Raw genomic sequence first — 17,314 nt, 5'->3', positions numbered from 1 at the left:
AGCAGGGTTCTAAGTTTATATAAGTCTACCCGTGATTCCCAGTTTTCTGTCAGTGAAATGTTTTCAGTGAATTTGATGGGTAAACTTATAAGAAGTACCTTATATGTAATAGTATAAGGTACTTATATATATATATATATAGAATAATTATTATATATATATATCATTATATATATAACATATATAATAATATAATAATAATAAATTTAATTAATTCTATAAAAAGTTTACCTAATTATATTTTTTATAATATATACACATATATATATATAATTTTATAAAAAAAAAGTTTTGTTTTTCAAAAAAAAAGTAGCTGATAACAAATTTGGGTAGCCTGGTTAAACTAATTAATATTATTAATATTAATCCATGTTCCAGAGCTAAAATTCCCTCTCTCTCTCTCTCTCTCAGATACAACGCATCCCACTGTGGGAACTTCTTGTCTTTACATACAAGATATGTGACACATGGAATAAACTGCCACCAGAAGTTGTAAACAGCAACAGTGTGGACGAGTTTAAATGAAAGCCAGCCAAAATCATTAGGACACTGTGATTCAACATTAAAACCTGCTCCTAGAGATAAGTGAACACATGATGTCTCCTCGGATGGACTACTAATTATGTCTTTGAGACATCCTAATCCTAATCCTTGTAACCCCTTCATTATGCGTTGATTGTCTGTTGGTGTAGAAATTGTAAAGAAATATGTACGCGACGCCAGGAGAATTGTTTTAACAGTTCAAACGAACCTCTGGCACATATTTATGATATGCGCGCTGTGAGCTACTTTGCTGTAGCTTGGACCGTACCCCCGAGGATGTTCACGTTTCAGAGCAGAGTGGAAAAAGGAAAATGTTTGCATTCCCTGGAAATAGCTCAAGTCCTCCATTTTGGATCGTAAAGATTTGTTTTCCCTACGCTATTTTCATATGGGGACTGGTGTTTACAGGCCGATACATTTGATCTACGACATGGACATGAAATGCTTAGTTTCAGAGGTACTACTAGACCTATTATTTTTTATTTATGGTATAAGATAATCTATAAAAAGAATACTATAACAACATAGATAGTTAGGTTACTGATTATCCCTAGTTTCTTTCCATTTTCTAAAGTTTCTGTACAGCTGATTTTCATGATGTTATGTGGATATATATATACTTGCATCCGGGCGCCATAAGTAAACTGAAATAGTTCTAACTTGATATGATACCTTAGTTTTATCCAAGACACGTAACGTGAACGATATTTCAAAGATTCTTAGCGTTCCCTTTTGGAATTAAACTTCTAAAGCTTCTGAGATTACCAATTTGAACATAATTTGCCAGGTGAGGGGGCAAAGACTTTGGTACAGTGAGTTACAGTGACCGTATTTCTATCATGTCTTGGACCTCTTTTTCCCTTCAGTTACTTCTCTCGTTACTTTTGGACCAAAGAACAAGGCAGATTACTGGATACTCCTCCTAATAAATAAGCAACCTCTCAGACATGAACAGAGACTGGAGACTTTCTTGTTTAGTTGATCTTATGCCATGTATCCAATCTAACATTCGCTCTAGTCTGGTAATTCTATGAAATTTTGCTGACTATGTAAGCCTTTGAATGGATCTGGTGCTTCCTAAAGACTAATCTTACTTTTCTACAGCATTTAAAAATGCTTATGAAATTTGTTTAAATTATGATTACCAATCTGCAGTTTACGAAGGAATAGACTTCACCTTCTGGTCAACCCTCGTCGTCGTTCAAAATAGTGTCATAAGTGGATTGTAAATGTTACCGAAATCTAGGTGCTGGTAGGTAGACTTCCTATGTCTTCCAATGCTATGGTGTTATTGGTCTCAGTCTGTGCAGTGTTCAGAACTGCTGGAAGGGGTGACTTTCACTCTCCTGTTAATGGTATTTGTAATTTGGATCATCATCGCAAGATCTGCTACTTTTCAGTAAGTATTTTGATGGCAAATTTCTGCTATCGTAGTTACACCATGAATTAGATATGTCACCATCTGAATGATTATAATTTCACTGTGTTACATTGTTCAGAACTAGTATTTTTTTTTATTTTTGTAAGGCTCTCATAACTACAGTATATAAGTTTTTAGGATTTTTTTTATGGTACCGTTGGGATATGAAGCTGAATACATTTGTACTCTTAAAAACATCAGATTCAATGTCGTCATTTATTGTAGGTGTGTGTTAACAATTGCTGATACTCATATATCTCCTACAAAGTGGCATTCTTTCGCTTAGTAAGTAGCAACGAGAAATAGGGTAGTTTTATTTGACTATTCTAAGTTGAGAAGGAAGCATTTAAAAGATTTTAAAAGGTTCACTGTCTGTATATGTACAGTCATTCATATAAGTTCATGGATATCCGGGTGTTTGAGAGAGATTGCCATTTCACCCCTTTCTGGATGACAGGTGTCTGGGAGTGCGAAACTGGCCGATGTTCAACTACATAACTCTGCTGTAGAAAGTTTCGGTGTGTGCCCGTCTTATGGCAATATACAGACCCGTTGTCCAGAAATGGGTTGGATGGAATTCAGCTTTATGCCTGGAGACATCCATGAACTTATATGAGTGACTGTACGTAAACAGCAATCTTGAGTACTAAACATTGATTCATTACATTTCCTCTTATCATGCATACATTATATCGAGATTTACACCTGATGTAGTCAAGTGACCAGTAATTGCAGAGATATAATTAAAAGATTTTACACCAAGTTTTACACCTTTGGCGTGTTCTCAAATGTTTGAGGACTCTGAATTAGATAGTTTGACTCCAGTTCTATAACTGACTCCCCTATGACAATCAATTCGCACTTCAGTAGGCGACGTGATGTACTTCGTCCAATTGGTAACGGTTTTCGACATTTTTTTTCTCTAATATAACTTTGTTTTATATTTTGGTTGTAATTTTAGTTGAGAGTCTGTTTTTACATTTATATTTTATTGTATTATTCAAGTTGTAACTGGCCTTGATGCAAACCAGAAATAAATTAGTAAGCGATTTATTTTCTTATAGTGTATGGTCATAGGTATAAAGGTTGAAACCAAATTTGAAATCATTTGTAATGATTCGACTTGTTTCTTTAAATGCATTGCTCTAGTCCTCAAAACTGATCAGCATTTGGTAATTGTCTCCACATTGCATTTTGAGTTTTTAGCTTTTCTTTGTTTCTTTCATTATACATTAATTTTTCCAACAATGAAATTGGAAGTGCATCTGAAGTGAATCAGAACATCATAACACAGCTGTGAGCAAATATAGTATAACACAGCTGTGTGCCGAATTACAGTATAACACAAGCTGTGACGAATACAGTATAAACACAGCGTGAGCGAATACAGTTTAACACAGCTTTGAGCGAATCAGTATAAACACAGCGTGTGCGAATAACAGTATTAACACAGCTGTGACGAATACAGTAATACACAGCTGTGAGCGAATACAGTATAAACACGCTTTGAGCGAATACAGTATAACAGCTGTGTGACAGTATAACACAGCTGTGACGAATACGTATAACAGCTGTGAGCTACAGATAACACAGCTTTGAGCGAATACAGTATACAGCTGTGCGATAACAGTATACAGCTGTGAGCGAATACAGTATAACACAGCTGTGAGCGAATACAGTATAACACAGCTGTGAGCGAATACAGTTCATATTCAAGTACAGGGTGTCCCTAAAGGCCTGTCCACACGACCGGGCCTGATCGGCGGACCTCCCCTCTAACGGGCGCACTTGACGGGCAAACCGTCAAATTGCCCGATGGGTCTTGTAGCAAAATCACCATGGAGGTGCCCGATGGCTTGAGCTTCGACCCTGGCAGACGTACGTTAACCCTATACATTTCTTTCACTGAGCCATTCTTTGCACCATATTCTCTTCTTTTTCATCACACACAAAGCAATTATCATGCCACACAATATATTATTCATAGTGGTAGGCACCATGTTTATCGTACCGCACTGAACACACTACTGGCATCGTCGGGCACGCCACACGCCCACCTCTCCTTCGCCTCACTCGTGTAGACCTTGGAGGAATAAGGTGTAGACAACATTCACAGGTAAGCCCGCAAGAATAATGCCCGTCAACCGCGGAGCACGCCGATCAGGCCCGCTCGTGTGGGCAGGCCTTAACATCCCAGTGACATGCAAGTATTTATTGCTCAGAATGGTACTGGGACTTTATAGACACCCTGTATATTATGTAATGTAGTCATACATGTGCCGAAGTAAAATTGTGCCTCAGAGAATTATTTCCTGTTACATATTACCTTTCGCATTAAGTGCTGTGAAGATATGAGGGAGTGGAACTTTTTGACATCAACCCTAAATTAGGTCTCCGTGCTTGCATTAGGGTGTTTAGCTATATTTAAAAAAAATCGCGATGAAGGGTAAATGAGAATAAATAGACAAGGAAATACACGAACTTTTTAGACTGTTTATTCCCATGCAGATTAATATTGACATCTTTCCATTTGATATCTCTGTTATACTAGTGTATGAGCTGTATTATTTCTAACCTTAGAAAGAGAGAGAGAGAGAGAGAGAGAGAGAGAGAGAGAGAGAGAGAGAGAGAGAGAGAGTGAGAGAGAGAGAGAGAGAGAGAGGAGCTCTTCAGTAGTCAGGGAGTAATTATAAAAGAGAGAGAGAGAGAGAGAGAGAGAGAGAGAGAGAGAGAGAGAGAGAGAGGAGCTCTTCAGTGGTCAGGGAGTAATTATAAGAGAGAGAAAGAGAGAGAGAGGAAAGGGGGGGGGGGGGGTGTTTGTTGTTGAAGGGCAGGGCCAGATCACCGTGTGGTAAGAGGTGACATTTCCTTCCCTTGTTCAAAGTTTAACAGTAAAATGGTGGACATGAGGTCCCCTAACTCCCCTGAATACCAAGGAAACAGTAGAGCCAAATCAGAATCTTATGACAGACACGAGAAGGATCATCGAGTGATGGGATTCAGTTTTCAGAAAGGATGACGAAGACGAGACTGTTTGTAGAAAACTGCTAGTGCTTGGGTTTTGTGTTGACAATTTTGTTGCAACGCCAGGTGATTTGCCATCACCGTTAAGTAAGAATACAAAGTACAATACAAAATTTGATACCTTTTTACGCATAGCTCCAGCATGATGCTCAGTACAAACACACAAGCAAACCTCACGAGTCAATGACAAGCAGTGTCAGGCAAAGAAATGTTAACAATTGTAGAGTTTTTGTCATTAAAACTTGGGCCAGAATTCTTTGCCTAAGATCGTAACTTTACTGGATGTTTTATGTCGATCGCCCATAGTCATTGTGGCATAGAACTTTTCGTTCCTAACCTCACAGGGTCGGCGAACACCCCATGTTTTTGTGCGTGTTCTTCCCGCGAATCCTAAATATGTTCCCTCTCCAGGACCACAGCAAACAAGGTCATAACAGGAGCCTTTCTCCGGCATCATTTTTGGATTTGAAATATCCTGGTACATCGTCTTGAACAAAGAAGGAACTGGTTCCCTCTCCTTCTTACCACATAAGTAGAGACCGACAAAGTTGTCAGAAAAGTCGAAGTTGATGGGACAGTCCCACATGATGTGGAGATATGTGTCATCGTCCAGCTGATAAGTGACAATGCCACTGGATCCGCTTATGGCCCAGCCCCCAGCGGCGTGGAAGAGACACTCGTCCTGATGCTGATGCTGAATGACTGGGGTCGGTGGTTCCTTCATCTTCCCCCAGTGCAGGTAAACCTTTTGCAACTTGATCGTGTGACCAGCCCCGTTTTGAATCATCATGTGATTTCGCCTTCGCATTCCTTCACTATTGAGGCCCAAGAGGAGGAGACTGCCAGAGCCCCCTTCTGCAATGGCAGAAGCGATTGCCTGCTTCTTGGAACCTGATTCAAAGAATCTCAATATTCCAGATGCAACTGGGCCCGCCATGGTTGTCGCAGATCTAGAAAGAGAGAAATTAGTTTTGAAAGTGTACAGCAAAGAGCAGCTAAACTTAATTGCAACACATCTGGGTGAAGAATGAATTGGTTAAGTTATTCAAGGTAGATCAACAACATGGCAGTCTTTTCTTTTTCTACACATTTCTAAATCCACATGCCACTTCATGCTTGTATATAAAGAATATTGTATCATCCTTCATAGAATAACTTCCTCTTCACGGAAGCCCGTTGTGTGTTGAATTCTCGAACCGGTGAAAACATTCTGATAACTTCTGAGTTTTCTAATGACAGAGGGACTTGAAATTCTTCAAGTATGAGAATCAGTCAGTCCCTGTGCTTGTGTATCAGTGATTGATTGAGACCCCAGCCTTTCACCGAATGACAATAGGGTAATGTACTTCAAGACGAAGTAGTGCCACTGATGAAGACAAGCCAGACTCAAATGCCCTCGTTTTAGAAAAACTGCCTGAGGTGATTTACTTTAATTTTTAGAGGATGAACTAGAACATTATGATATTCCTTTAACTGTAGCAAACCTCATTAGTCTCATAAATTCTGTTTTAATGGGGAATTTTTTATACAAACATTTGGCATGGCTATGGGTAATCCCTTATCTTCTGTCATTAGCAATATTTACATGGAATTTTTTTAGACAAAACTCTTACCAAGAATTTCGCCAAGAATTTCGCCCCAAAAGTTACATGGTTTAGGTATGTGGATGATATTTTCTGTATTTGGCCAGTTCACAAAAATCTCCAGGAATTTCATATTAATCTCAATAATTTAGTCCTTTCTATAAAACTTACGGTAGCAGAAGAAAGAAATTGTAATTTGAATTTTCTTGATGTAACTGTCCATAGAAATAATAGAAATTTCACCTTTTCAGTCTTTCGGAAATCAACTAACATTGCCTCATTTGTTCGTTATTCTATATGATGTCGACGACACGTTTATCTTTAAAGATAAATATAGAGCCGACTTATATTTTTACACTATGCTAATCTGGCCCACCCGAATATGAAATTCACAATTAATTGCGAGAAAGATAACAAACTTGCTTTTTTGGATATAGAAGTGTCTTGTAATAATTTAGGATTTTGCACGTCGATTTTCAGAAAGACGTTCACAGGTTTGGGCACAAATTTCTATAGTTTCTGTAATTTCAATTTTAAAATAAACTCTCTTTTCACCCTTTTCCACAGGGCTTTTTCCCTTTCTTCTGGATGGTCTGAATTCCACAATGAGGTCACCTTTTTAAAGAAATATTTTACTGATAACTGTTATCCCAGTAGTTTATTTTATAAATGCCTTCACAAATTTATGAATATGAAGCTTTTACCTAACAATGCTATTCAAACTGTACCTAGGATGCCGTTCTATGCCAGTGTTCCATTTTTAATCCGAAATTCTATGCCAAAATGCAACAGATTATTTGAAATTATTGTCCGGCCATAAAATGTCAATTGATCCCAACAAACCCACTGACAATTGGATCTATTTTTAAACATAAAGACAAGTTAAACCCTCTTATGGCATCTAATATTGTCTATTTTATTAATGTGATTTTCAGCTTGAAAATGGGCTGGTCCCTGAAACGTTGCTTTGAATAAACGCCCATATGAAAGAGATTTCTCCATTTAAATCCTTACCATTATGCATCCCGTCTGAAGCTCCCCTTCCGTTGATATATATATATATATACTATATATATATATATATATATATATATATATATATATATATATATATATGAAATTTTCACATCACCGTGACATTTTACATGCGAACATTTGGCTACAATTGTCGTTGGTTCATATGCAATTCGCGATACTTCGAGAAAATCGTTGAAGGGGAATAATAAGTGATAAATCATTTATGTATCGAACCATTTATCACGTATAATTCCTCTTCGTTGATTTTCCCGAAGAGCGAGAATTGGATAACAAACGACTTTGTTGCTTAATGTTTTTATATGTATGAATGTTTGTGGAGAAAAAATGGCACCACCAACCGACTGAAACATTTTGCAATCCATGACATCAGCGAGAATATTATTTATAGGTAAGAAAAGATTTTGAATGACGCACCTCACCTTGTTTCGTTTCTGACAGTGAGCAGCTGATGTGAACAGGGAAAGGAAGGCCGATAAACCGTCACTTCAATTGCAGAACGGGAAATGTGTCTTCACCTTGAGGGTTTCTGTGTTCTTCCGAAGCAGTCTAGTCCGAGACTAGTTAATCTCAGACTCAAGATGGATTAAGATAAGGTGAGTACCTAGAGGGCCCGTTTTCAACGCTCATGCGCATAACGTCACCTGGAGACTTGGAGATTTCAGCCAGGCGACACATAGGTGGGAAATATCCCGCGTTTTTTCACAGATGTTTATGTTTTCATTTGCGAGGACAGATTCATCATGGAAATATGTGCCATATATGGGTGCTCCAATTCTTATAATACCAATATAACTGTTGGAAGTGAAAAAATTAGATTTTACCTTTTATCAAAAGATGCAGAACTATGTAAGAAGTGGGTGAATATATGCAAAAGAAGTGATGGTATCAATGCCATATGTATGTTTCATGTAGCATTTTGGTCAACTAAGCGAGTTGTATATGCATAGGCTCACTTAGAAAATTAAGAGATTATATGAATATATCAATTATATTTCTCATGCAAGTAAATCTTGAGCCACGATCGGAAGAATCTCTGAAGATCGCATGGAGAGAGAGAATTTTGCATAAATACTATTTCCTGAGCTTTAAATTATATTAAGAAGGTTTGGTTGCTTCGAAATATGTCTCTATTTCATATGGATTAACTACGGAAAATGTATGTATGTTTATAAGTTTATATATATATATATATATATATACTATATATATATATATATATATATATATATATATATTTTATATATATATATATATATATATATATATATATATATAAAGAAGAGTAAAATTCTGAAGAAGGCACTTATAAAGTGGCCTCCAGATATTATATATATATATATATATATATATATATATATATATATATATATATATATATATATATATATATATATATAATATATATATATATATATATATATATATATATATATATATATATATATATATATATACAAGTTACTGCAGCATATGCGTTTATATTTTTACCAAATCGAATGCCAGAGCGATGAAAAGGGATTTGACTTGATGAACCTGTGCATGAAATATGATATGGTAAAGAAAGTCAGAGATGCTTTCTCAAACAGTCCACGTCAAGTCGAAATACTTGATCAAATGATTGATTTTGCTAGTAATGCTAAAGTGAAAGGCAAAATGTATCCATTCCAGAACGGCGTTATTATATCATCTAAATCAGTAAAAGGATTGTATAACATGTTACAGGAACTGTATGGATTAGAGTTCTTGTTGACAATTCGGCTATGTCAAGACACAGTCGAACATCTCTTTTCTTTCATACGACAAATTGGTCATTGTCATGATCATCCGTCACCTTTGGAATTTAAATATAGACTACAGTTATTCATAGTGGGTTGAGACAATAGTTTAACCAGTCAGGGTCTTGATGTTTGTAATAATAATGAAGCTACATCTTGTGTCACTACAGAGTGCTTAAATGTAAGTAGTCCATCTCAGAGCTCAAATGTTGCTCCCAATGATCTAGATTCCGAGTTATGTGTCTCTGCGTGTCTCGTGAAGCACCTTCTGCCTGGTAACAATGAGACTGAGACTGAGGAAGATCAAGTAGAAAATCTAATAACGATAGAACCTGAAGCCCTGATAGGAAATGAGTCCTTAAGTTATCTGCGAGGGTTCGTAGCTGTTAAATTTAGATAGAAGTATACATCATTAAGCTCAGCTGGTGTAGATGAAACAGGTGAGGACTGGATATCATATGTAAAGAGAAAGGTATTATATAGGCCGCCTAATCATTTTAAAGAAAATCTATAAGAAATGGAAGATTTAATCAAAATTTTCCATGGTGATGCTCTAAAACCAGGAGTTGAAGCAGTTTCAAGTCTTACTGATGTATGCAAGGCCGCTTTTTTTTTATCAGAGGTAGGCTTCATTTTAGAATAAAATATTAAACTCCTAGAATTAAAAATTTCGTAGCAAAGTTGTGAAAATGATTAAAATATTGTTCAGTAATATTGAGAATTTATTTGATTAAAATGAGACAGAATGCAGAAATCCCATAGAAAAGGCATAATTAGATGAAAACAAATTGTTCAGCATTCTTGAAAAATCGCTTGATTGAAACGAGTGAGAGAGAGAGTTAATTGCAATAAGATTTTCAATGAAATGTTAGGAATAAAGCTTACGTCATGCGTAAAATTTTATTTCTATTGCTATTATATTCCCTATCATATTTATTTGTATTTGGAAATATAGCCATAAAGACATTAATATTAGTCTACTTTCATAAATGCAATGTTAGGAATCCAAAAAGAGGCATGAACAATAAGGCTGATGGTCCAGATCATAGCTACAGGACAGCGTCACATATACACTCAGGAGTCTCCGGGTGACGTCACAGAGCACAGCTGAGCTCCCGGCAGCTTATTTCCCAAGTCTGGAAGAGTTTAGGGGTGGAGAAAATTAGGACCAGTCGGGGCGCGTGAAGCTGATCCATGACGTCACAAGCCAACGCCTTTTAGCTCCCTCCTCACTCCTCAGTCCTATCCATTACTGCCGCCAGTCACGATGCCGAAGAAATACTTTCTTCTCAATTTCACAGTTTACGGCTTGTATGGTATATACATTTTAGTAAGTTATATCTAAACATAGCACAACACTAATTTAACAACAATATATTCTTCAAATGAGATACACAGTGAAATATATTATGCGTTATTGGCTTCTCCCTCTTGGTAAATAATATTTTCACTTTGCGAATTTCTAAATTATGGAATCTGACCTGTTTGTAGGGGAAGATAGAAAAAGGTAGTAGACTTACACTACGGATTTCTATGGACATATGCTATTTCGTAGTAATGCACATTACTGCACATTGTACGAAAGCAATTTACTGATCATTACTAGGCCATGACCAGGAATCAGACTGATATAGTCCCTATTATTTACAGGGACACAGTATCAGCTTCATTCACTAAATTATTTTAAGAGCTAATGTGGCCTTAAGGAAACCTACGGTATTGTTGTTTTGGTGATTGTTTTGGTGATCTACGTTAGCCTACTGTAACCAAATATAGTTACGTGACAAACTCATCCTGTCAGTAGCTAATCTGAATACGGTTGTTTTTCAAGGTGTACTTGATAAACTGCTAAATAATTGCCTTTTTAAAGTGGATTCCGTTTTCATAAAACCTTCCAGATGTCCTTACCTGATTGGTCCTTGTCATTCATTGTGTACGAATATATAAAAAGTTTTTATTGAAAAATTTTTGCTTTTGATTTTACTTTTCATACATTGTGTACAAACAAATAAAAAGTGATAATATAATTCAGTATTGAATATTTTTAGCAAGCCTTTACGTGATTTTTACTTAAAATCATTGTGTACAAAGAACACACTGATTATTTAATTTATTTAATATTTTTAGCAAACCTTTCGTGCTTGTCATTCATTGTGTGCAATCAAAATGAGTATTTCATTAGTATGTAATACTCTTAGTAATTATAGGAGTATAGAATACTACCTATTTACGGTGTTACAGTAGACCTTTTACTAACCTGAACTAGAGCAGAATTGATGCATAAATTTATTGGAATTGCGATATACTTTAAAATAATTATGGATGACTTTTTTTCCAACTCTTTTAACAGAATATTTTATGCAAATATTAATTAAAGTCAGGGATAACGGTAGTATATGAGTATACTACTTTTTTTTCATACAAGCTCACACTCAATGGCCAAATGTATGCCTTAAATTAAGTGCATAGATTTTTTTTTTACACACATATAGATTTGTGGCATTATGCCAAGCACTGGGGCAACTAAAGCCATTCAGCACTGAAACGGAAATTGACAGTAAAAGGTTTGAAAAGTGTTAGAGTAGGAAAACCTCAAAGCAGTTGCACTATGAAGCAATTGTTAGGAGAGAGTGGACAATAAGATGGAAGAAAGAAAATATGAATGGAGGTAACAGTAAAATGAATGAAAGTCGTTGCAGGTAGGCACCGAAGGGACGCTGCAAAGATCCTTAAGTAATGCCTACATTGCACCGAATGAGGTGTACTGATGGCACTGTCCCCCTACAGGGTGCATAAATTTGTCATCAAAACTGTATCCTCCACATTTCTTTTAAGCATAAAGCAGTTATTATTTTAGTTCTGTACATAATACCGTTTTATAGCCTGAAACAACAGGCAGTAACGCCTGAACAACGTTCCATGCTCCATGCTTTTAAAATCGTCACTTTCAAAGTCCAAAATTCTTGATGGGAGTCGAAGTACCGCGAAGTTCTTGGCCTCCTGGCTGTAGTCTGTAATGCTAATTACAGGGAATATACAATCATTTTTACCATACCATCAATTTTACCATCTTGTATATTGTTTAATTCATCCCATGTGTTATCGCAACTCTTTCTAAATGGCATTAAATACGCATTTTCAAGTATACAATTTAGCAACTCGCAATGAAAATATTATTTGTGCACTAAATTTTGACTTTGTGAGCAGGAATTAAGAGCCAATAACGCTTAATATATTTCACGGTGTATCTCATTTGAAGAATATGTTGTTTTGTTGAAGTAGTGTTGTATTATATTTAGATATAACTGACTAAAATGTATAGGTTTTACAAGCCGTAAATTGTGAAATGGGGAAGTTTTTCTTCGGCATTGTGACTGGCAGTAATGGCTATGAGACCGAGTGTAGGTAAAAGGCGTGGCTTGTGACGTCATGGAACAGCTCCATGTGCTTTGATTGGTCCTAATTTTCCCCATCCCTAAACTCTTCCAGACTTGGGAAATATGCCTCCTGGCACTATGCGCGGTAACTCACCTTATTTTATTCCATTTTGCTCATACTAAAGCATTCGGTATCAGGGAGAGAGGCGAGAGCGCAAAATGTGTTGCAGCGAAGAATCCGTTGTTAGTGTTTAGACGACTATTCAAACAACCTTCGCAGAGATGGACGGTCAGACCAATGAGCGTGTCGTCCTCAGCTCGGGAGGATTCCCTCTGGACGGTGATTGGACCATTGAGGGAAATATTTCTGTGTGAGAACGTTTCTGTGGCACGGAATGAAGAGCTATGGAATTGAAGTGGTAAGTTATATAGTCACACACACACTCACACACACACACACCACACACACACACATATATATATAAATATATATATATATATATATATATATATATATATGTGTGTGTGTGTGTGTGTGTGGGTGTGTGTGTGTGTGTGTGTGTGTGTATATTGTTCCAGATTTTAAGCTAGAACCAAGGAAAAATAAAGTCTTTTACCAAAGTATAATGTAGCTATGTGTAATATACAAGTTACCCCTTCCACTTGGGAAGAACCCATTCTCTCCATTCTCTCTTTTCTCTTGAAAAGCTATCTCTTCTCCCATTGGTGCTTGGAATTACCCCCTGCAGAGCCAACACTTCAAAAGGCCTGGAACCCAGCAGCCCCCTCTCAGAAGAACACCAGACCTAGGTGTGGTCAGATCTCTTCCCCCTGACTAGACGCCGCCTTCTCCCCCCTTTACCTGCTTTCCCATTAGCTCAGGGAAGTCCCAAGTATATTTTTAAAGTCCATAATGCCGGGAGACATCAAGGAGAAGACGACCAGCCCTCATTAATAAGGTACTGTAAGGTAAGTTCCATTTCAGCCATGGAATTGGTTTTACCTTTGTCTGTATTTCATTTCCTTTTTCCAAGGTGACTTGTGCAGTTCTCATTCCCCCCATCTGGGATCAATTCTGTAATTACTCCCCGGTAATACTAGTAACATCCCCCTAGTGAATTTAAGCCACGAAATAGTTTTTGTGTAAATTTCCCAGTCATTTCATTCCCCCATGAGTGGCCCTTTTGATTGAAAGTAGTGAGTAACGTTGACCCTTGTGTGCCCCCTGCCTAATGCCTGTGTCCTCTATTTGCAGACAAACGCTGTGCCTGGCCGTGGTAGATATTGGAAATCCTTGAAGCTTGCAATCTAAATCTGTTGCGCAAATCTCTAAACGCTGTGACTGGATTGCTCCAGCCACATGTTCAGGTGGATCGATAGCAGCCCCCCCTTTGTGTTCCTGGGCCTCTGTAAATTCATGTTAATATAGTGCTTTTAAAAGTAGAGTCCAGCTTTTATGTAAATTCCTCCCTCCTCAGTAATATCGGCCTTATGCCTGAGTAGTTTGGTTTTTTTTTTCTTGTTCTGACCCCTCGTCCTCCAGTCAAGTCCAAATTTTTCAGTGTTAATTGTATTTCCAGGGAGTGATCGAGGTGGAATTTAGAATAATTGGGACCCTGCTAGTCTTGTGTAGCGATTGTTAAGCTAAAATCACCAAAGAAACTAATCTAAAGTTAATATTTTTATAAGCAAGCTAAAGCAAGGTTTCCAAATTCATCACAATAAGGTAAATTTTATTTCATTTTCTAGTATTTGTGTAGAACTAGGTATTCTAGTTAGGGATATATAAACTGCCTTTATAGCAATAGGAAATAGACCACGTGTAGACTGATAGACCACAGCTCGAGAGAGAAATTTTAATGTGATGAGCCATTGCATAAAGAATAGAGGTTAGGGAGTAAGTTTCAAAACGAAAATAAGTACCATATTTCGTGAATTGCTAGTTAATCGCGAATCCCGCGTTGTAAAGATATTTCATATTTTATTTTTTTTTATATGAATCAACGCACGCTATCTCTCTCTCTCTCTCTCTCTCCCTCGTTGGCGCTCGTGGCGCTCAGGTCTAAACAGGATAGGATCTTTAAATTCCACAGCCACGTGGCTCGAAACCTATCCACAGCCCTATCCATTAACAATGGAATAGATGAGTCAATAAGTAAGAAAAGGGAAAACAAAGTGTTAGCGTAAAACATTCTTAACGTTAGGATAAGCAAAAGCAAAGGTAAACGTTTTCTTTCTGTTATTTTCTGTGCTGAGAGAAATGAAATAAGGGCAAATACTTCGCATTTCGAACGAGGGCATATGTTATCCTTAGTGTAGTACCAACATGGCCTTGAAAACAGTTGTGATTCATACATTTCTGTCTAGACGACCCGTGTGCGGCTTAATTCTCCGGGGTCTTAAATTCGCGGACAGGAGGGTCTTAGGTTTGCGAGAGCAAGGGAAAAGAAACAGTTTGTGTGGAGAGATTTTTATCCTGGTTTTTCCTTTCCCCTTTTAATGTATACGAACTAGCATTACAATTCTGAGCAAAGCTAGGTTCAAGGGGAAAGAACCCAGGGATTTGCATTGGTAGTAAAGGGAAAAAATATATTTTATCAACTTCCCGTCTCCATCCTCGAGACGATATACATAAGCCAACAAAACAAAAGGGAGATCAAACCCGAACTGGCGTTTAAGTTTCCGCCTTTACAACATTTATTTGTCATGTTTTACGTTGAGTTTCCGTGAATTTCGTGACTAGATTTTTTTCTTTTTCTCCTTTTTTACCTTATCAACCCGTAATGGCGTTGAAGTTTCCACCTTTACAACATTCATTTGCTACATTTTCATATGAGGATTCCGTGAATTTCGTAACTAGATTTTTTTCCCCTTTTTACCTTACAAGCCCGTACTGGCGTTGAATTTCTGCCTTTACGACATTCATTTGCTGCATTTTCACGTGAGGATTCCGTGAATTTCGTGACTAGATTTTTTTCTCTCCCTTTTTACCTTACCAACTCGTACTGGCATTGAAGGTTCCGCCTTTACGACATTTATTTGTCACGTTTTGCGTTAAAATTCCGTGAATTTCGTAACTAGATATTTTTGTCCTTTTTACCTTACAAGCCCGCACTGGAGTTGAATTTCTGCCTTTACAACATTCATTTGCTGCGTTTTCACGTGAGGATTCCGTGAATTTCGTGACCAGATTCTTTTGTTTTATTTTACAAAATTTATTAACAAATCCATTACCAGCATTGAGTTCTCCGCCGCACTACGCACCTCTGGCAACATTTTCTGTTTTGCAACTGCTTTCCACCCTATTATTCTCAGGCTAGTCTACTAGCATTTTACGGCTGAGGAGATGGCCAGTAACGCAGCACTGGAGGAGGCTAAGGCCTTCACAGAAGCCGGAAGAGCCCTGGGGCTGGAGGGCGCAAAGTTGATCAATTGGGTGAATGATAAGCTGAAGGAAGCAGCCCAAGAGAGAACAACCGAACGGGAGGAGAGGGAAGCACAAGAAAGAAGAGAAGTGGCTGAAAGAGAAGCACAAGAAAGAAGAGAAGCGGCTGAAAGAGATGCGCAAGAAAAAAGAGAAGCGGCTGAAAGAGAATTCCAAGCCGCCGAAAGGGAGAAAGAAAGGGCACATGACCTGGCTATGGCAGTCTAGGGTGCCACTCTGGCACCCCCAAGTCCCACGCCTCCTGCGCCCTCTCACCTCCACAACATGGGCGGCCTCATTAGGGCTTGGGACAATAACGAACCCGACACCTGGGTCGATCATGTCGAGCAGGTGTTCGGGAACTTCAATCCAACCCCTAAGGAAGAGGCCCTCCTGCTTGGCAAGCATCTTGCTGGCAAAGGGCGGACTGCATTCGAGGCATTTCCCCTGAATGAGCGACAAGATCTTGCCATTGTCCGAGAGGCAATCCTTGGGGCTTACGAATTGACCCCAGACCGGTGGAGGCAGAAATGGAGGACTATGCCCAAGGAGGCTAACCAGATGTGGACAGAGTGGGCACCCAAGAAGACACCGGCACTCCGTAGGTGGGCAAAGGCCTCCAACGCAACATCTGTTGAGGAGGTCTTAGAACTTTCAATTAGAGGACTTTCTTGGCTACGCCCCCCTTGATCTTGCCACCTATTTGGTGGACAAGACTCCTACGACTCTTTTGGAGTGCTGCAAATGGCAGACGCCTATGACAACTACCATCCATTGCAGAGTTCCTTAAAAAAGAAAATACATCCTGTTCTCCCCCTCACTCCTGCTGCCACCTCTCAGCCTACCCAGCGCCCCAATAACCTTCCTCGGAAACCTGTGTGTGGGCATTGCAACAAACCAGGTCACACCACGGAGCAGTGCCTCTCCAAAGTGGATCCTCCTTAGCAAGCTGCTGCCACTCCTCCAGATGGACTACCCAATCATTCTAAAAGCAAAAACAACGGCCATTGGAACAGAAACAATAGGCCCAGGCCTGACTTTAGCAAGAGTTTCTGTGACACATGCAGAGTGCATGGGCACACACTGCTGTCTGGGCGGGATGCCCCAAGAAAGCTCCTGTTTCTGCCATC

The 17,314-nt window shown here is 38.3% G+C and overlaps 1 protein-coding gene across 2 annotated transcripts in view; it reads right to left on the bottom strand.

The window, feature by feature from the left end:
• Positions 1 to 4,553: 4,553 nt before the first annotated feature.
• Positions 4,554 to 17,314, bottom strand: part of LOC135198142 (uncharacterized) — a 57,291-nt gene continuing 44,530 nt past the window's right edge. The window contains exons 1-2 of one of the 2 annotated variants that reach the window (XM_064225622.1): positions 8,028 to 8,164; positions 4,554 to 5,937 (exon numbers count right to left, since the gene is read on the bottom strand). In XM_064225622.1, coding sequence (XP_064081692.1) covers positions 5,223 to 5,924 — 702 coding nt within the window. In that variant the 5' untranslated portion in view covers positions 5,925 to 5,937; positions 8,028 to 8,164 and the 3' untranslated portion in view covers positions 4,554 to 5,222. Of the gene's footprint in view, positions 5,938 to 8,027; positions 8,165 to 17,314 lie in introns of those variants that run through there. The other variant, XM_064225621.1, reaches the window with a different exon arrangement.

The sequence above is a fragment of the Macrobrachium nipponense genome, chromosome 21, assembly GCF_015104395.2.
Source record: "Macrobrachium nipponense isolate FS-2020 chromosome 21, ASM1510439v2, whole genome shotgun sequence".
NCBI lineage: Eukaryota > Metazoa > Arthropoda > Malacostraca > Decapoda > Palaemonidae > Macrobrachium > Macrobrachium nipponense.
Note: the sequence above shows the minus strand (reverse complement) of the source record. Positions and strands in the feature narration are given on the sequence as shown.